The sequence below is a fragment of the Ceratotherium simum genome, chromosome 17, assembly GCF_057802395.1.
Source record: "Ceratotherium simum simum isolate JZ-2026a chromosome 17, ASM5780239v1, whole genome shotgun sequence".
NCBI classification, from domain to species: domain Eukaryota; kingdom Metazoa; phylum Chordata; class Mammalia; order Perissodactyla; family Rhinocerotidae; genus Ceratotherium; species Ceratotherium simum.
In genome coordinates, this window is record NC_141916.1 from 47,136,200 (window position 1) to 47,156,403 (window position 20,204).

The 20,204-nt window shown below is 45.5% G+C and overlaps 1 protein-coding gene across 1 annotated transcript; it reads right to left on the reverse strand.

Annotated features, from left to right (window-relative positions):
- Nucleotides 1–216: 216 nt before the first annotated feature.
- On the reverse strand, nt 217–18,181 carry EMP1 (epithelial membrane protein 1). The gene is made up of 5 exons (XM_087441981.1): nt 17,964–18,181; nt 3,709–3,818; nt 1,714–1,807; nt 1,478–1,618; nt 217–460 (listed from the first exon to the last, which is right to left on the reverse strand). Exons 2-5 carry the CDS (start codon nt 3,784–3,786, stop codon nt 309–311), a joined length of 465 nt encoding a protein of 154 aa, XP_087298107.1. The 5' UTR covers nt 3,787–3,818; nt 17,964–18,181; the 3' UTR covers nt 217–308.
- Nucleotides 18,182–20,204: the final 2,023 nt, after the last annotated feature.

Sequence of the window (20,204 nt, forward strand, 5' to 3'; positions counted from 1 at the left end):
GAGCCCCAGGTAGTGTGTGTTACTGAGAACTCTGCTGGAGGCCAAGTCTGGTGGCTGGAGAGAGGCTCTCTGGCCTGCATCACGGGAGAATCGACGTACTAGCCAACTACTTTCTCCCAAGAACAGAGGCTTGACAGTAGAGAACCTCCGCAGGAACGGTGTGGGTTTCAGCCTCTCCCACCCTTACGTCCCCCTCCCCCGCCCCCCTTCCCTCTCCTGGTTTTTCCTGCATAGCAACTTCCACATCCCTCCCAGATTCAACGGCTTCCTTCTCCCCACCCCCCAGATCCCCATACACTGGTTCAGCCTTATTTCTTTCTCAGGACCAGATAGAGAACGCCAATGATGAAACTAAAGCAAAAGCAGATCCAGGCCAGGATGAAGGAATAGCCGTGGTGGTAACCACTCGGGTGCGCGTAACGGTTAGTGTAGATGGATACCCCGATCAAAACGCACAGCCCTGCAGGAGAAAAAAAAGTTTTGTTTTGCTTTGTTTTGTTTTAACATTAAAACCAAGGAAAACATTTTCGAATTTTTAAACGATCCTATTTCCCTCATCAGCAGTGGGAAAATGGAATCTGGCTGTTTGACCCCAAATAGTAGTTCTGAGGACTTGCCCTGAACCAAGCTTGATGGTTGTGTCAATAAATTAGAGGTGTTTGGGCTCTCACATCTGCACTTGTTTGTGTGGCTGCAAGTGTGAAGTAAAACACAGAACCTCGTGTCGGCCACCCAGCTTTCCCGTCTGGACCCCAGCATATGTAGGCAGGCTGCCCAGGGATGCAAAAGAACATGACCTTCCACCACACTGTGTGTATTTGGGAAGAATGACAGGAGAATGATAATGGCAGTAATTTCATGCATTGTGGCAGTAGTGTCATCATTCCAAGGACTCCCACCTTCCTGCCCTCTTCAAGTGTCTTGTATACACATGCTACTGATGGGCATGCCCCAGCCACTTGGTGGCTACCCAAAAGCACTAGATTTAAACAATGAAGCAGATAAGGCTTCTTATTCCAAGCAGCTATCAGGGGTTCTCAAAAAGAGAACAAATCACAGGAGGAGAAAATTTCACTGAGCCATGCGCTCATCTGTCCAAGTTGCAGGAGCACCCGTGGTAAGATCTACATAAAAGCTTTTCCTGGGCCGGCCCTGCGGCGTGGCGGTTAAGTGCGCGAGCTCCACTACCGACGGCCCTGGTTCAGATCCCGGGGGTGCACTGACGCACCGCTTGTCTGGCCACGTCCCACATACAGCAACTAGAAGGATGTGCAACTATGACATACAGCTATCTACTGGGGCTTTGGGGGGCGGAAAAAAAAGGAGAAGGATTGGCAATAGATGTTAGCTCAGAGCCAGTCTTCCTCAGCAAAAAGAGGAGGGTTAGCATGAATGTTAGCTCAGGACTGATCTTCATCACAAAAAAAAAAAAAAAGCTTTTCCTGTGTAAGCTGGAGCCTGCCCCTGAGATACTCACAGCACACCAGCATGGTGGCCCCGGAGAGGAAGAAGCGGTTTCCTTTCTCCATGGTGAAGAGCTGGAATATGAAGACCACGAGAGCGAGGACAGAGAAGATGATGGAGAGGATCATGAAGGCCTGGACTGACTTGAGGGCATCTGTGGGCACAGGGGGAGGAGCGCGAGGGCATTAGGCCAGATGTTTCCCTGATCACACGAATTGTCAGCATTGAATATAGTGTCTTTATATATACCTTCCCCAGAATATGACAGATCATCGCAGCTACCGTTGGTACAGTTTTTCCAAAGACCTTGTGATGATGATCCATCATTTTTAACCACCCAGACCTGAAACCAAAGGAAACAGAAAGTTGTTTAAAAACTGACCCTCTGCTTGAAACGAAAAAGAAATCAGCTTGTGTCAGGACCAAATCTTAAGCAAGACACCATACTTAGCCATAAATATGGCTAAGCAGCCCATCTCTTGGTGGAAATAAGGTCTGACTATAGCTGAAGTCACAAAGTTCCCAAGAGAAAAGAGAGAGAAGAATGTATGGCCAAGGAAAAATCACCAAGCCTTTCTGGGCTTCACATTCCTCATCACTTTGAAAAAAAAAAGAAGTAATTCAACCATAGTGGTTTAAAATTCTGAAGTTCTAAGAAACGGAAAACTTGGATAAGGATATTGGTTTTAAGTATGCACAATTCATACACTCCATCAAGACTGTTTCATTTAAGGACCTGGCTAAGAAGGGGAAAAAAGTCAAGGAAAAATGTGCAACCAGAGATAACTAAGAAACATAAGGACAACTAAGAAAATAGCGATGAGTCTGGGTGGTCAATAAGCCACTTTCATTTAAACAGAAGGATCAAACTTTGACTGTCACTACAAGCAAAGTATTTTCCTAGTAGAATAGTACAGCGAGAGCTTTACTGTGGGGGCAGCTGAAAGCAGAAGAGAGACCAAAATGTATTCCCTGAGGCTCGCCACAGAGCCAGCGCCCCTTCCTACCTGACCCAAGAAAAGCAATTATCTTTCTGGGATGGAAAACAAACACCAGCCCTGTCCACACAGGGTGTCTGTTAAAATGTACGTTACTGAAAAGGCAGGGCCACGGACGTGCAATCGCCTGCTCTTGATTCAATAAACAACTGTGCACCAATCCCCATGTTAGAGGCTGATAATTCAGAGATACAGCACTTTGGCATCCGCTAATACAGTTTGAAGTCGTTTATCAGACCTGTTATCCTGAGAGACTCAGGGGCTGGCATACAGAATAGCTAAGTTAGTCCAGAGGAGGCTGCATGGGTGAGGGTTCTGTCTTATCACGGTTATGCTTAAATTAGCCTTGCTTCCAATCACACCCACCAGTGTTGGCAAAACTCTTCTAGCTGGACTTTTAAACCCATTTATCTTTTAACCGTAACAGGGCCCTAAACAGATTCTGGAACCATCTTTTGCCTGTCTAGCGATGGGTGGCCTTGGTTTTTACGTCCAGGGAGCTTTCTTTTTTTCTGAGAAAAGCACAATAAAAGCAAAGTGAATGCTACAAACTGCCACTAGAGGTCAGAGTAGCCCAAGATTCAGAGAGAAGAGTCTATTGCTACCTCCATGATACTTATATGTTGCTTTGTTTGCGTGAGTTAATTCAGCGGAACCAAGTTAATCTTGCAAAATTCCACTTTCACATGCTAGTCTCTGCTCAGAACTTGAACTCGTCAGTCTGGCCACTCAAACCTCTCATCCTCTCACTCCCCTCCATCCTTCTAATCAAGGTTCCCAGAAGGAAGGGATGCTCTGCTCCTGCCACACAGGTGTCCTCGTTATGCCCTGAACGAAGCCTGTCCCTCCCACCTGGGCACCTTGGCTAGCACTCCTGCCTGAAATGCATCCCTATGCTCCTTCCACCGTTCATCTTTCGGCAAGAGAAACCCCACCCATCTACCCGTCGTCCAAGTTCCACCTCAAACTCCATCTCTTCTGAGAAGGTTCTAGATACTGAAGATGTCTCATGATATTCTCCAGCCTCTAGACGCCTACAGCTTTGGCAAGATTACTCCTGTAGATACTGGCTTGTATCCTCCTGTTATTTAATTGTTTGAAGTGTGAGTGTGTGTTTATTTTTTCCCACAGATAAGCTGTAACTACATGAAGGGCAGGGGTGGTGTCTTAAATCTCTTCTGTAGCACTTTATGTAAATATTCAAACAACTTCTGGGTGAAGGAATGAACAAAAGAACATTACTCACATTGGCAATCGTGGAAACAAATAACATAACGACAGTGGCGATGTGGACCACAAAGATACCAGCCAGTAATACCAACATCTTGGCTTTTTGATGACTCAAAAACGAGAGTTCTGAAAAGAAAGAAGAAAATAAAAGGGAAAGAAAGTTACTGTCAGGTTCAATTCAGCTTTCCCACATGTGTGGACTATCTGCTCACATCAGTTGCAATAAAAACCATCACAATTTCAGCAAAAATTCCTGAAAACACCTAGTTAGCCCAGTTCCCTAAGTGCCTATTTGTCTATTTACATATACCTAAATATAAACACAATTCTGCTTCTCGAGTATTTATATACTCATCTCTCGAATACAGCCTGTTTCAAAAAAAGAACATTTTATGATAACTGTTAACATTTTATTTTGTTTGTGTTTTAGAGGTGTTTTGATTTTTAAAAGGCCTTTTCACAGCTATAATTTCCAGATATCTGTGCAACAATGTCACATAATGTCCATTTTCCACTAGGGAAGCATCCATGCCTCTATCAAACTGCTCACCCAGTAATTTTAATAGAAGTGGATGCCTTCCACAGAATAGCAGCTATTACTCAACGTCCATAGATTGAATAGGCTACTAACTTGATCCCAGGTGAGATATAAAATGTGAGAGCCACAACTCCTGGGATTATAATGCTGTTTGGTATTCAATAATTATAACAACCTAATTACAGTTTAGTGGTCTGATGACCTACTGATTGAACATTTCAGATTTGTGTTACCGCACCTGAGCCTTTGGCCTGTGTGTGCCTCACAGCGGGGACTCTGCTACGGATCTGGGTGCATAGCGCTGTATTTCCTACGGCTCAATATGACAGTTCTGGGGGCTTTAGAAGTATGCAGCTTGAGATACCACCAAACATGCCTTCTGCTTGTGCATGACATTTACACAAATTCCAATCCCTCGGGACTCCATACAGAAGACAGGCAAATGCATAAGTCATTTGGGAGGTGGGAGAACTGAGAACTAATATAGATTAAGAATGTGCGTGGATAAACAAAAGCGGTCAGCCATGATCTCAGCAGAGCAGAGGGGAGCCCATTGATGATAAAACCTCGAAAACGAAGGAAGTGTGAAGGATACACATGGGGGAGGCGACTCTGATTTATGTCACCTGCAGAAGGAGTGCTTTGTCATGCCCAAGACAGTTACGACGCAGGGCAGGCTCACAGGGACTTCAGAAGGAAAGGGCTCCAGGTTACTCACAGCCTAGGCAGGGTGGATGTGTGGATGTCCCCACCTAGGAAGGGGATGGCTGTGCACATCCTGCCGTTGTCCCACCTCTCTCTCTCTCTGCACTTAATTTAATTGAAGCTTTGAGTGTGCTTGAACATTCTCCTACTGTAAATACCAGGTATTTACTGGAGAGCACTGACGCTATCAGACCAACACTTCAGTGCCTTTTATCTTCTCTCATTCTCCTCATCAGGCACTCAAAATCTAGACTGATCTAATGTACACGAGGGTGCCTTGCTGTTTACAGGCCAGGAACGAGAGGCAGACACTGGCTTCCACGGTCCACCCCGACCCACTCCAACCACCTCTGCCCTCCTTCCCAATCCAAACACTTCCCTCCAACCCGGGCTATTTTGTAGGCATTTGTCCAATTTATCTGTAAATAACAAAAATGATGAAGTTTATTCTGCCACCTCAGGGGAGAACTGGAAGCTTTCATGCCTGCTATTAATAATTTCCCCACACATTCAAATTCATTTCTGCTTTTCCCAGTTCTTGCACACCTCCACGATTTTCTGTTTGACTTTAATGCACAGTGAAAAGAGGTTTTTGAATTAAATAGAGGATGAGTTAGAATCATACAAAGTGATGTGAACTTTGGGTCTCAGTTTCCTTCTATACAAAGTGGGGGTTGCAATGCCAGTTGTACAGGGAAATATGAGGGGTAAATTGGATCATATATGTAAAACTCTTAGCACAGTGCCTGGCACATGGCAATACTAATGGAGTTGCTTTGGTTGAGGCTATTAGGATTACTATTATTAGTATATGAAGCTGAGTAGCTGTTGTCAACCCAACCCAGTCAGTCAGTCACCAGCTGCCTCAGGTTAAGTGCAAGTAACAGGATATCTACTATCTACTTCACAAGCCGGTGCATACAAAATCCTTTTGATCCTCTTAGAAATTGTCGTTATACCTAATCTTTACCCCTTGAGTGGGGAGACCACTAAGAACACACCCTGGAGAATGAGGAGGAAAAAGCTCACTCTTCTCAGCCCTGTCCTGACTATCCTCCCAACACCCCCAAGATTCCCACCATCACTTGATCCTGATCTCACCCCTCACAGGGAAAGGAATAGGCTGAATGCAGGGAATTAAAATATTATATAATGAATCTTATATTTAAACCCTCCTTATGCTCTATGAATGGCTTTTTTATTCCTTTTGCTTCTAATTTACAAACACCTTCCTCTTAATAGTGGGGAGTGGTTGAGCAGCCAAGAACAGAACATAACACACCAAGTGAGGCCTCTTAAATGAGGTTGAGGAAAATGTTGTGCTTTGCCTCCCTGACGTGCTGTTGGGAATTCAGCAGCATTTTCTGTCTCCTTGGGTTGCTGTGTAACCTTCCAAAGTCGCGTCTGATTCCTTTTGCCCCTGCTCAGACTCTCCTTTTTGAGGACTTGAATTTATTGCATTTCAAATACCCTCTTCCCACGGCACCTCCATCTCGGCCCATCCACCGCAAACCCAGGAGTGTGCGAGATCCTGGCCTCTGGATCTCACTTCTGATCTTATCCACAGCCCCACCTGATCATTATTCCCCTGTCCATGGCACGCAGGAGGAGTGGGTGGGGGAATCAAGCAAAGAAGCGACTCTCTTTCATCTTAGATTTTCATCATTGTGCCACATCTATTCACTAAGGAAAGGAGCAAAATGTCTTGGATTAGCAGGTGTTCTTAGGGTACAGAACACACAATTCTCTCCACTTTTGGCTATTGTATCCAGCCAGAGGTGGGGGCTGTTTAGCTGGAGCAACCACATAATACATATAACTTATCCATCTTTTCACTGGCCCAAATTTATCAGGTTTTATTAGTATCATCCATTGTCAGCTCAGAGGGGCTTCCATCATTTCCAATGGCCCTTCCCAACACATTTGGAAACAGAATGAACTATCTTCTAAATTTCTGGTCTGGATCATCCCTAGTTACCCAATCCCTATACTAGAGACCCCTCAGCAGAAAAACCCTCGGTGGGGGGTTGAGGGGAAAGCAATCCTTGAAATCTTCATGAACAACCATGAGTGGTACCTAATGGATGAATGGGGGATTTACCACATAGCAGAGCAGAATGGGTATAAATAACAGAAGATCCCACGCTCTTGAGACTTCCACCCACCCATTATTTGCAGTGTGGCTTGTGGGGAGACTCATTCCCTGCGCTGGTGTGTATTTTGCTTCATACAAAAGCAGTGAAAAGAGACCATTTCTGAGCATTTATATTATTGGAAGTATTGGCTCCTACAACTCTCTTTCCTGGCAGTATGTTTCATTAAAACAATAATTGATTTCTCTCTCACACCTTTCTAAAATGCTACGGATGGCACTCTCCAGTGGGAAGTATACCCCTAGTCATAGCTGGGCAGCTCAAACCAGAGTAACAGCACTGCAATGCTGAGTACTTGGGTGAAACGCCCACCTCTCACAGAGCATTTGGTGCACTGGGCAGTCCCAAAGTTTGCCAGTTGTTTCTTGGGAACCCCCATAACAGCCACACTATGTGGTGTGTAGACTCTCAGACCCAGGGCATCAGAGGTGGTCAATTCACAGTGTTCTTTAAGGACAGGATGTCCTCTGAGTGTTCTACGTAGGGTGCCAGGGACACATTTCTCCACCCACCGCTGTAAGCAGAGTAAGATCTCCTCCTTTACCCTCATCTTCCCAACATGCCTGGGACAGGCGTGGTCAGGGCTCCATGGGGCTGGGTGGGAAACTGAGAAAAGTGCAGGAGGCATGAATGTTGACTCTAGAGAAGGGGCTGTTGAGAGAAATGGAGGTTAGAGACTTAGAGCCACACATAAGTTCTCTGTCGTTCCTCTTCTGTTCTTCCTCTGCCCTAACACAAGGCCTGCAGGTTCCCGTCCCACCGCCGCCATCTTTGTTTTGACCGCGCTTCCCCTGTTCTACCCGCGTTGCCCAGATCACAGTAGAGCAGCAGCCGCTTTATGCTCCTGTCCCTGATGCAAGCCTCACAACCACTGACCATTCTAGACTTGGATTAAGATCTTTGCCAATAGAAGATTTATTACACTCGGGGCAAATGACCCTGAGAATTATAATTGCTGGTGACTGGAGGTGTAAATGACTAACTCATGTGGGAGGGAGGAAATGGAGGGGGACAACTGCCCTCTCTAGTTGTCTCCATCCGCTCAAATCTTTCCTGCTTTCTTTCCTCCCTTTTATACCTCCCTGCCCCCCAAAAATGGAAGACTCAAAGGAATGGAGCTCTGAGGCTGCCTTGCATTGCGTCTTTGCCTTAGCTCAGGTACCCTAACACTTTTAGGGTACTCAACCACAAGAAATTAATCAGACCCCTTTGCTTTTCTGATGGGTAACTAATACTGCAGAAACTGAGAATAATTGACATCTAAAGGCACAGTAGGGGAGTTTAGATGGTAATTTGGCTCCATGATGGCTAAGCTAGGGGTCAGATAACTTTTTCCTGCCATGGAGTCTGTGTGTTTATTGAACTGCCACCAGAGCCTGGGGGATGGGGTTCCCTAAGGGTGGTCTAAGGCACAATAATTGGGAGCAATACAATAAAATAGGGCAACCAAAAACCTACTTCTCTGGCAAAGGAAGTGGTGGAAATCCTAGGCTTGAGTCACTGAAGAACTAGCCTGAGCCTGGGGGTATAACAATCAGAAACGGGGGCAAAGGGGGCTGTGTGAACAGTGGGCGAGTCCCTCCCATGATTCATTTGAGAGTGGGTGAGATCCTCCCAGACAAAGGCAAAGCGGAGGCATCCTCTACTAGATGGTGCAAGAGAGCTTTCTGAGCAGCATGAGCATCTGGCTGGCCACCTAGAAGACAGTTTAGTCACTTCCCTGAGAGCCTAAGTTAGCCCAAGCTTTTCTGGGGAGAAGGGAGCAATAATGGCCAGCTGCCAAATTCCCTTTCTCTTCTTCTGCTCATCCCAGTTTTACTGCCCAAACACGACAGTCAGATGAAGAGTTCTTCCTCCATTATTTATGGCTCATCTATTCCTTACTTTCCACTCCCATTGTCATTGTCCTTCAGGTCCTACCCTGGACTAGGACATCAGCCTCTCCCACAATCTTCTTTCTGAACTCCTCCCCCTCTGATATCTCCTCCATGGCCCTGGGTTGTCTGACCACGCCACTCCTCTGCTCAAAATCCTCCAAACACCCCACCACAAAGCACCAGGAAAGAGGCTCCAAGCACCTCCCGGCGGCCCTGGGAATCTTAAGAATTTGGTTTAAAAAAAAAGAAGGCCTGCCTTTATGTCCTTCCTCCAGTAACTACCTATCAAATTCTTTTCATGGAAGCTCAAATCCTGCCTCCTTTAGGAAGCCTTCCCAGATAGATAAGTCAGAAGTAGTCATTTTCATCCTTACATAGCCCTTTATGAAAACCACCTGTGGCAGACTGCCTGGTAACAGAGTTATTTATGGAAATGGAAATGTTTGGCTCCCTGACCCCTAAGATTCTAAGTTCCTGAAGGGAGAGTCTTGTCTATGACAGGTACCAAACAAGTATCTGTTCAGTGAGTAAATAAACGGATTAAGGAAGGCAATATTTTCTTCTCGGTGGAAAAATAATCAATGTCAAACCAACTGAAGCCTTCATAATAAACAACAGAATTCTAGAGGGAAAATGTTTCCCTTTTTCTTATATACGTGAACTTTAGTCCTTTATTATTTGTAGAAATAATTTAGAATTACTATAAATATGTATTGAGCATCTTCTTATATGCAAACTGTTATATATTTTCATATAAATACCTATGTAAACGTGAATATTTCCTGAGTACCTTTGACATTTGAACATACAAGGGTATACATGTATTTGTTGCCTTTTATTCAAGAGAAAATAAGTGAATACAAAAAAAATATCTTTAATTTCTAAATACTAATTTGTCCACAGACTTAACTTTTCTATCTATCTCTTTAAGTTATAGAATCTCTGGACAGAAAGGGGGCTTTAAAATTCTTCTCCAATACATGAAACTCATCTACAAATCTGCACCAACGAACTATATAATCATGCTTAAACTCCTCCAGTCCTGGGGAGCTCACTACCTACCAAGACCCTCCCATTAGAAAAGTCCTTCTGACAATGCATCAGTCTGCTCTTGGCAATAACTATTCCTGATCTTAGTTCTGCCCTTAGTCTAAAGCTTCCTCTTCAGATTTTTTCTAGAAGGGTAAACTTTGTAGCAGAACTTTCAGGTTATCAGAGAAGTAGCCAGAGGACATCCCCTTAGACCCCAAAATCCCAATCAACTCATAGCACAGTCCTGAGATGACTCAACTGCTAGACGCCACTCTGTCTTTTCATTGATTGATGGTTTTCTGGCAGGGAAATCCCCATCTCTTTCTGGATAACTGCAAACTCTGAAGAAAGCTTTCTCACACCATCTGACCAAAGACAGGGTGCTTCCTCTGAGGCACGAGAAAAGATGAAAGGCAAGGCCACTCCTGGTCATATGATCTCCCTGAGTCAGCCCACGTCTCCCCACCATCTTCCTCACGGCGGCACCCGACACTGCGGTGACTACTTCTCCCTGAGGACCCTGTGCAGGGTGGTGGCACGAACGCCTCTGCCTCCTCTACCTGTCGGGCTCATTTTGCTCTTGGTGGTTTGTTTCTGATGTGTTTGTCTCCCACTGTGGATCATTTGGATTGGCAAAGTGGATGTCCATTGAACACAAAAGCAGAAAAGGAAATACCGTCTTTGGGGAGCAGCCGTAGAGGATGTATCCGGAGGAGGAAAAGGCTAGAATCAAAGGCAGACTGAGTGGATGAGGCCTTGGATGAGCTTTTCTGGCCATCATTATTGTTGTTTTATGTCAAGCGTGCTTTTCCATTCTAAATATTGTTTTTATGCAGGGGTGGGAGAAGGGACATTAATTTCTCCATGGGAAACGTGGAGAAAAAGGATCCTAAAGGGCCATTTCCTCCTGCCTCTGGATATCTGATGTTTGGTGTGAAAGGAGGGAACTTCAGGTTGCACCTCACTATGTACACATCGTTCTAGGGCCTGATGTTTTTAAGTGCAGGGCAGTTTTTATGACCGCGAGAAACAGCAATAATCAAGCAGCAAAAGTAACTACACGCTCCAGGGAAAACAGCTATTTTTTCATGGTCCTGGGGGAAAGGGGACTGCATCTCCCCAGTGTGGGCTATCAGAAATGGGGGTTATTATAGAAACAGTAGTGTTCATCTGGCACTGGTGTAGACTAGCACAGACTCTCACAGAGTGCAGGATGAGGAACCAGGGGGTGGAGGTGGAGGAACAAGCATGTTATTTTAAAAAAAGGAAAAAAGAAAGAAAAAGAGCATCTAGTAGAAAGCCAGATTCTCATAAAAATTCTGCCTCTAACTGCTGACTTTGGAAAAATCATATAACCTTTCTGGCCAGTGACTCCTAGAGAGACAGAGTACATAGTGGTAAAGAGCACAGGTTCCAGGTTCAAATCTTGACTCTGCCACTTTTTTTTTTTTTGGTAAGGAAGATTGGCCCTGAGCTAACACCTGTTGCCAGTCTTCCTCTTTTTGCTTGAGGAAGATTGTCCCTGAGCTAACATCTGTGCCAATCTTCTTCTATTTTGTATGTGCGATGCCACCATAGCATGGCTTGATGAGCAGTGTGTAGGCCTGTGCCCGGGATCCGAACCTCTGAACCCCGGGATGCTGAAGCTGAGAGCGCGAACTTAACCACTATGCCACCGGGCCAGCCCCCCTTCTTTTTTTTTAATTTCAGTTTTATTGAGGAATAATTGACATATAAAATTGTAAGACAGTTAAAGTACACATCGTGGTGATTTGTTGACTCCCTCACTTCTTAACTGTGATCTGCAGACTTCGTAGATTAGCGTGAAGATTGAAGGGCTCGTGCCTGACACAGAGCAAAGGCTGTAAGGTTATTGGTTGTTCTTTTTGTTCCTAACGTAAAATGAAAGGCTTGGGCCAGAGAAATGGGCTTTAATCTTCTCTGGCAGAATCTGAGGACCAACACATATGTTAAAGGCAGACAAGTAGCATGAGTCTTGTTTTTGCAAATGCTCCCAAGGGGAATAACCTCTCACTCGTATTTCCTCTTGTCCTCCTCTGTGTCCGGGGAGGGGGTGGATCTGGGCAACATCTGCAAAGGCTCAGGCCAGACCTGGGCTACAAAGCCTGGCCCAGCCCACGCCCCAAGACCACAGCTGGTCAGGCCATCAGGCCGTGTCCCTTGGGCGAGGAGGGAAGCTTCTGCTTCTGACAAAAGAGGAGTGTTCTGGGGGCCAGAATGTCTTCAAGGGAGAGGTTGCCGAGATAATAACTCGGGTTTGGGAAGAAGATCCAAGGTGTGGCCAGGCCCCAGAGGCGTTTGGGCGGTTCAACAGTAGACGGCGGCAACACAGTTCAACCAGCAAAGCTGCAGCCTTGGGAGATGGCAGCCAGCTGGGAGGGATGAGCCACAGCCAGAGGCACCCCCAGTGTGAGTGCACTGGGTGGGCTGCGGGCTTTGTTTCTCTTTCTGAAGGCAATTGGTTATCCAGAGGATTAGAGACGTTGAGGTTATTCAGTCCAATGCCTCCACAAAGGAAGAAATGCACATCCGCAGAGGAAAAGCAGAATCAGAACTGAAGCCCACGTCTCGCGTCTTCCAGGCCAGGCCTCTTCCGCTCCAGCATGATCTTCTCTCCCACGTTTGTCTCTGGGCTCATTAGAAGTTCTAGAACTTCTACCAGAACTACACTTCACTCTATTTCCCCCACCACCTCCTATTAATCAGAGGGTCAGCACAGCCCCTCAAAACAGTTCTACTGGCAAAAAACAAAGGGTCTTTCCAGGGACCACTGCTTCTTCCTGTCATGTTGCTAAGACGGTCCACCAGCAGAGCCAGCCCTGCCGGGCTACCAAAGGCCCAAACCAGCTCCCCGCACTGCAGCCCTGAGACAAGCTTCAAACGTTCCATCCTGGCCCCCACCCACCGCACCAGAGTCCCTCCCCACCGAAGCACTTCCCGAAAAGGGAAGCTCGAGGTCTCAGCTTCACAACCCTTTCTCTGAAATAACACCCCAGCTTGCCCAACTCATTGTTTCAGGATGGAAATCCTCTCTCCAATTCCCTGTCTCCAGCCCCTGAGGGAGGGGTCTTTGATTATTTGAAAGAAGAAGTCCAAGTATCAAGGACCTCATTTTGCTCTCAGCTCTGATCTGACCCTTCTGAAAAGAGAAGAAACGTTGGGGAGATCACTGCCCTGTTGGCACAAATATTCGAGGGAAACTCATGATACCAATGATGTATCGACCAACATCTGTTGCCTGAGCAACAAAAGATTCTTCACGAGGGACAAAGAACAGAATATTTGACCCTAAGGACTGTCCTGAAACATGGAGGGTGAGTGGTCCCCAAACAAGAGGGGAGGGCATTAGGAGTGGGAACATCCTCACAAGTCTTCCATGCTCTTTCACCTTCTCCCTGTCTTTCTCTTTCCACTTAGCTCTTTCTCCCTCTTCTAGGCATTTCCATTTGCCCCTCTTCTCTCCCCCAACACACAGGCCTAAGGATACACACATAGTCCCCCTTGCTCTCTCCCCTCCTCCCTCCTCCTTGCACCTTCCCTTTGCCCCTCTCCATTTGTTCCCCATTCGCTCTCATCCACACCTTTACAGCCACACCCTCATGCTGCAGAGTCTCCCTTCTTGAGAAGAGGGTGGAGTTCCTTTCCCAGGACCTGCTCAGTTTCTCTGAGTCTGGTTCGTTTCCCGGTGAATCCTTTGCTGTTGTCAGTGTCTTAACAGGCTTAGATAGCCTGCCCCTCCCCATCTGAGCTGGCATCCTTTATGTTTAATTAATCAAACCTCTTTCTTTTCTTCTAAGACCTGGGTGAATGCTCACCGCTATCTGATGATAAGGCCTGTGAGCATCATGCCTAAGGAATCTGATTAGATGAAGCACTGGGTCTTCAATCCTCAGTAAAATTTCTTCTAATGCAACATATTGTCTAGTTTCACTTGGCTACTAATTTTTAGGGATTAAATTAGCTGCTAGCATGAGCCCAAGGGATTTGTCAAAATAGGAATGGTAGGACCTCAGAACAACAGAATTTCAGAGCTGCAAGGGGCATTGGAGACTGTCCAGTTCAGTTCCCTCAGCGGAGAAGACAAGTGGCTTGCCCACAGGTACCCAGCAGAGTCGGGACAAGACCACAACCCCTTGGTCTCCTCTTCAGCCGTTTTGCATCTCTGCCAGGATATTGTCGCCAGTGTTAACCTATGCCTAAAGGGTTCTCAATTTTAATTACCCCATTCGAAGAGACATTTCCTGAAACAGGCTCAGGAAATGGCCTTATGTGCCACATAAGGCCAATGGCACCAATAGCAGAGGAATCCGTTTTAGTTCCGGGGAAATGCCATTTCCACAACAGGGAAAAAAATGTTGACCCAAATATTTTGTTAAAAAGGAAGAGAGAGAAACAGTAATTCCCCACAAGGGTTTGTACCTTTATCTGTATGCTTCAGTATCAGTGGCTCTCCTAGTTAAATTGAGAGAAATGATTTTACCCAGTCAGGGCACCAGGGACTGAAGCGATACGAAGAGTGGTATTGGAACACAGGTGTTTGGAGGTGGGGTGTTGGGAATCCAAGTAAACTCCTAATTGGAGCCATATTTGGGTTCCCTTGATTACTGAATAGAAATCCAGGGTCTTCTGGGCAGAACTAGGGAGAATATTGGAAAAGGGTGGTTTATGATCAGAAAATTCCAGTTCTACACCGGTTAAGGATTATGAGCTCTTCCCAAGGGACTGACGTCCAGATTGGCAGCCAGCAATTAGACAAGGTTATATTTGATTGGCAGCCTGTTCCTGTAGTGTCCACCATAACAGTGGTAACAGGGTACAGGCGTGGGCCACATGAACTATGGACCAAGTTATAGAATAACCCCTAGAAGCCCGTGTTTCTGGTATTGGATTGGTTTAACCATGACCTCATGCATGACAACTGGGTGTGCCCCTCTGAGTATGGACATCTGAGAGTCCCAAATGTCTCTGAGCTTTTGTGCTTGGCAGCTGTGTATATCCATCTGGTAAGTTAAAGAAAAAACCATATTCATGTATTTAGAAAATAAGATACCTCAGAATCAAATCACGTGGATATAGTTGACTATGTACGTAGTTTCAAAGCTTCAAAAATGTCCCTGCTCTTTCTGAGTCTTAGGCAAAAATAATAATAATAATAATAATAATACCTTCCAGTTCCATCAAGTTTTATCTATTAAATATTAAATAAGGGTTAAATGTTTAGAGGATAAGGAGAATTGGGTAGAATAACAGCAACAACAATGGAATAGTCATTTTCTGGGTCACTTCAGGACCACAGAACTCGGAATAAAGTATAGAAGTTATAGAAAAGCCAATTTTGCTGGATTTAAGAAACTCTAACATTAGAGCTGTCCAGCAAAGGGGGATAAGTATGGAGATGCACTCTGAAGTACCAAGCCCCCTTCTCTGGAAATTTTAATGAAATATAAAATGGTCATCTGTCTTAGGTGGTATAAGAATAAGACTTCTGCTTATCGTAGGAGAATGAACAAGTTGATCTCTGAGATCCCTTCCAAACTAAGAATTCAATGAACAAAATCAACCATGGAATATAACTAAATTTGCCTTGTGTCCTTTTCTGTGGCCATTTTTCAGCTATATTCCCCATCAGATTCTGAGGCATCTACAGAAAAGCCGTTTTGCTTCATCTAGAAGTCTTTTTAGGTCTCTGACTGCTCTCTCTCCATTGATCCCAGTGGGTCCAGCACGAAACCAAACCCCCAGAATCAACCAGACCAGGCCAAGATGGTCCACATCCTAGGGTGCAGGTGGTCTCTAGGGAGCCCATTCACTAGCGCCCCCCCCCCCCGCCCCGGAGTCTGGATATCCCCCTGAGAACCCGGTGGGCTGAAGCTGGTCTCTGGAGGGAGGCGGGAGGAGTTGAGAAAGCTACAGTAAGTCTTCTTGGTGGTCTGTAGAAGGGATGTCTTTCCGCAGAGTCTGCCCACACTCCTGGGAGGTAGCCAGCGTCTGTTCTGGGATGTGCTCTGCTCTGGGTTGGTCCTTGATGGCCTTCTGCCAACTCCCAGGACAGTTTAGTACCCTCAAACAATGTAAAATCTGGGGGGTCCTCTGACCAGGATGCCAGAACGGATGTCCTGCCGCCCTCCAGACAGCACTCCACCCCCGCCCCATTCTTCAGAGTCTGGGGTGGAATTTGATCCGCCTCTGAGGGTGGAAGGCCGCAGGGAGGAAAAAAAAATAACCTCACATTTCAGTATTGTCAAACACTTACAGCTGAAATCCAGAAAAACTCCCGCCCTGAGGAACTTTCTCACTACTTCTTGGAGGAAGAGGAGAAAGCAGGCATCAGAACAGCATTTCTTAAATTGCCCTCCAATTCCAGGAATTTTCTCATTTATAAAACTACAGTGTAATGTGAAATGCTGAACAAATAACGCAATTCACGAGGGTATACACCTCCAGAATTGTCAGTATTTTCTATTGGCTGACATACATATTGTTCATTAGTTTTAACCTGCACAGAACTAAAAGAAGATCTGTACGAGCTTTATAGAATACCACTACTAGCAACTTAATAATGGCTTCCCTAATCCACATCCATGTAATCTGGAAATAATAAACATTTTAAGCAAACGTAGGAGTTCCCAGCATCTTGAAAAGTTGCCCTCACACTTACTTCATCATCCCCTCAAGGGCAGTTTTACTAAGAGCCTTGCCGGTACAATGTACACAGGCTGATTACATTTAAATCTTCTCTTCCAATGTACTGCGTTTCTAAAGGAAAAGCCTAATTTCGACAGACAAGCTGAATCCTGTCATTTTCCTCATCTTGTTTATGTGAGAGAAAAACACACCAGTCCGTATGTTGAAATGGGCCACACCTCAACCAAAACGCTAATCAAAAAAAAAAAAACAGCAAATAAGAATCACTCTTCTTCCTTTCTCCAGATTCATGATAAGCACTAGTGTTGACATTTGTACAACCACGTTTTGCAAAGAGTGAGAAGGTAAATTTTTTGGAACGATCACTGTGCAGAAAAATTCCACATCCACCTAAAAAAATTCTTTGATCGTTTCTGATATACCGTATTTTCTCTCAGCACTTAAATGCAGCTATTTCTGGAGTGAAAGCAAAAAGCCATTCAACACTTTTTTTTTACAGGATGAAGTTCACGTGCTCCACCCTCTCCTCCAAACTCAGTTTCCCGCCTGCCTTCCCCCTTCCTCCATATGGCCAAGGGGAGAAGGAACTCTGTGATCCGCATCAGCCCCCTGATTCCACCAAATGAACCCCTCCCGCTTTTTATTTGAAACACCAGTTGGTCCTCTCTCTCTCTCTCTCAAAGTTTTCTTTAAACAGACCCATCCCCCTCCTCCCATCCTGCGGGAAGGAAAAACACTTAAATTTAAACAGAAGTGAATGAACAAGCAAAGGGCAGTAGCAAAAGCCATGACAAAAATAAACTGGAAAGCAGATATCTACCCACCGTCACCCCGAAAAGACCAACAAACAAACAACATGCAAAGAAACAATTCAAGTCCTGAAGAAATTTGAGGCAAAAAGGAGAAATTGAAAACATCCGGCAAGCGCGGTACATCATTTCAAAGGTGTGTTGTGTTTCCTCCATAAAGAATATCCTATCCCACTGTGTTCCAAAGTTCCTGCTCCCTTCACATCCTCACAGCAGGAACGCAGTTCTGCAAGACATAATTACAGCCCAGTCCTGCTGATTTCCCTGACACATTCCCCCCAGGCAAAATGTGTTTTTCTGAACCTGATGGAAAAAGTCGTGTCAATATCCATTTTTAGCCAAAAGTTTCAAGGATTCAATTCAAGGAATCATAGAAAAATGTTGAAGGAAGAAAGAAAAAGCTAAACTTAGATGAGGTCAGAAGAAGGAGCGCAGTGGGAAGGAAAGAGAAAGTTCGCTGAGCTTCGCCGGGGTGCTGAGAGCTGCCTTACCTGACGTCTGAGGGACGGAGACGCCCGGAGTGGCAGGAGCTGGTGGCCGCCTGGTCCACTCTTCTGGAGGTATGTGAACGCAGTGAGGGGAGGGACCTGCCTCCCGAGGTTATAAGTTTCCTGCACTGGTGTGTTGGGGTGTGTGATGGGCGGTTTCTTTTCACTGTGTTTTAAAGGAGTTTCTATGAATCAGTCTGGCTTTAAAAAAAAAAAAAAAAAAACAAGATTTGTTGGTAAGCTACGCCCTGCTAAATTGGCCGTCAGTCAAGAGAGGCTGGGAGTGAGCCATCAATTCAAAGAAGCCTGTTTAGGCTCTCTGACTCAGACACAGACCACAGTGGAAAAAGGAATGACATTGCTTCAAATGAGTAATGGAGTCACACAAATAGATCTGTTTACCAAAGCCCATTCCTCCTCACCAAAAAGGGGACTTGGTTACCATGGCATAGGCAAAACATGAGTTATCTACCCAAACTTTCATCTGGGGAGGGGGAGGGGGAGAGGGGAGGGGAAGGGGCAGTGCCCTGCCCATTGAAATCCTAGCTGATCATCCCAGGAGACTCCCATTCTTCCTCCCCCACCAAATGCATCAGCTGCTGCTCACTGTCAGGAAGGATGGACTGATTTCTGATGTACTTCCCTGCCCGATTGTGGTGCACTGTTCTGCTTTTGGCTGTAAGAGGAGGCTCTCGAAGCAGGAGACACACCAAGAGTCCTCATAATCCTGCCTCTGAATGATGGAGTGCTGGTCGGACAGCAGACTGGTCTCTAATTACACTCCTTGAATGCCATAGGGACTCCACATATTCAGAAGGAAGTCCTCTAGTTAAGAACTTTGCGGGCCTGTCCCTTGGCTTAGCGGTTAAGTGCGCGCGCTCCACTACTGGCGGCCCCGGTCCAGATCTGGGGCGCGCACCGACGCACCGCTTCTCCGGCCATGCTGAGGCCGCGTCCCACATGCAGTAACTAGAAGGATGTGCAACTGTGACATACAGCTATCTACTGGGGCTTTGGGGATTGGCAATAGATGTTAGCTCAGAGCCGGTCTTCCTCAGCAAAAAAAAAAAGAGGAAGATTAGCACGGATGTTAGCTCAGGGCTGACCTTCCTCACAAAAAAAAAAAGGACTTTGCTCTCTGATCTCCATGTAATAATCATCTGCACCTTGCTCCACAATTGAGCTGCTTGTGCTAGGCAGGAGCCTAATCATCAGAGCCTCCCTGCGCCCCTCCTCTCTCTCACTCAGCCCCGGAGCTGGGATGGGCCCTAGAAGGTGTCTAATCCCCCAGCCTAGGCATTCCACTGGAGACAGAGAGAGCAGAGGCCTGAGTGCAGGGCCAGCTCCCCACTTCTTAACTGTGTGACTGTGGGCCAAACAGTCTCTCTGTGCCTCAATTTCCTCATGCATAAATGGGGGTAGAAGGTACCTATCTCATAGATTTACAGTAGAAATACATGTAGAGAGCTGATAACAATACTTGGCACGTAGTAAGCACTCAATAAATGTTAACTATAATGATTATTTTACTGAAGAAGAAACTCAGGCCCAGAGAGGTGGTGAGTGACCTAATAAGACACAGTAAATTAGCAGTAGCAGTTGGTTCCAAGTCTGCCACATCCAAGCAACTCTATTTCTGTTGTTTGCTGTTGCATCGTGACAACCTGTCTCAATTCAATTTATTCTTATATAGATATTTATTCATTCAGCCAATACATCTGCACATCACCATACACCAGGCACTGTTCTGAGCATTGGGTCACAGATGTTAGCAAGATCCCTGTCCTCTGGGAACTTATATTCCATAGAAGAATAGAGAACAGACTGGTGGACCACCAAAATGTTGATAAAATTAGGTGGTAAAATTATAGTTGAATTTTAGTTTCTACTGGATCACATTTCTATATTTTCCACATCTTCTGCAATAAACCTATATTACTTTGGTTTTTAGGAAAAAGTATTTTTAAATGGAAAGGAGAGAATATTTTCTGAAGTGGATGATGGGGCAAACACCACACACACACACACACACACACACACACACACATTGATTTGATGCTACATCTTCCCAAGTCCTTGAGAACTGAAAACTTCCCAAGTCATTGTCAGGATGAGACAATGTCGATTTTTATATTAAAAACTGACGATGTGACAGAAGATTGTGTCAGTTTCTCATCTCTTTCCTCAACTCGCCTCTCTCCCATCACTCATTTGATGATAAAAATGCCTGTTTGAGAGGAGCCA

Bases quoted from the DNA above. Each gene is read 5' to 3' on its own strand.
- EMP1 (XM_087441981.1), bottom strand. From the start codon at position 3,786: ATGTTGGTATTACTGGCTGGTATCTTTGTGGTCCACATCGCCACTGTC. The intron at 1,808-3,708 runs GTGAGTAATGTT...CTTTGGTTTCAG, and splicing joins TTGTTTCCACGATTGCCAAT to GTCTGGGTGGTTAAAAATGA. The intron at 1,619-1,713 runs GTATATATAAAG...CTGTGCCCACAG, and splicing joins TCTGTCATATTCTGGGGAAG to ATGCCCTCAAGTCAGTCCAG.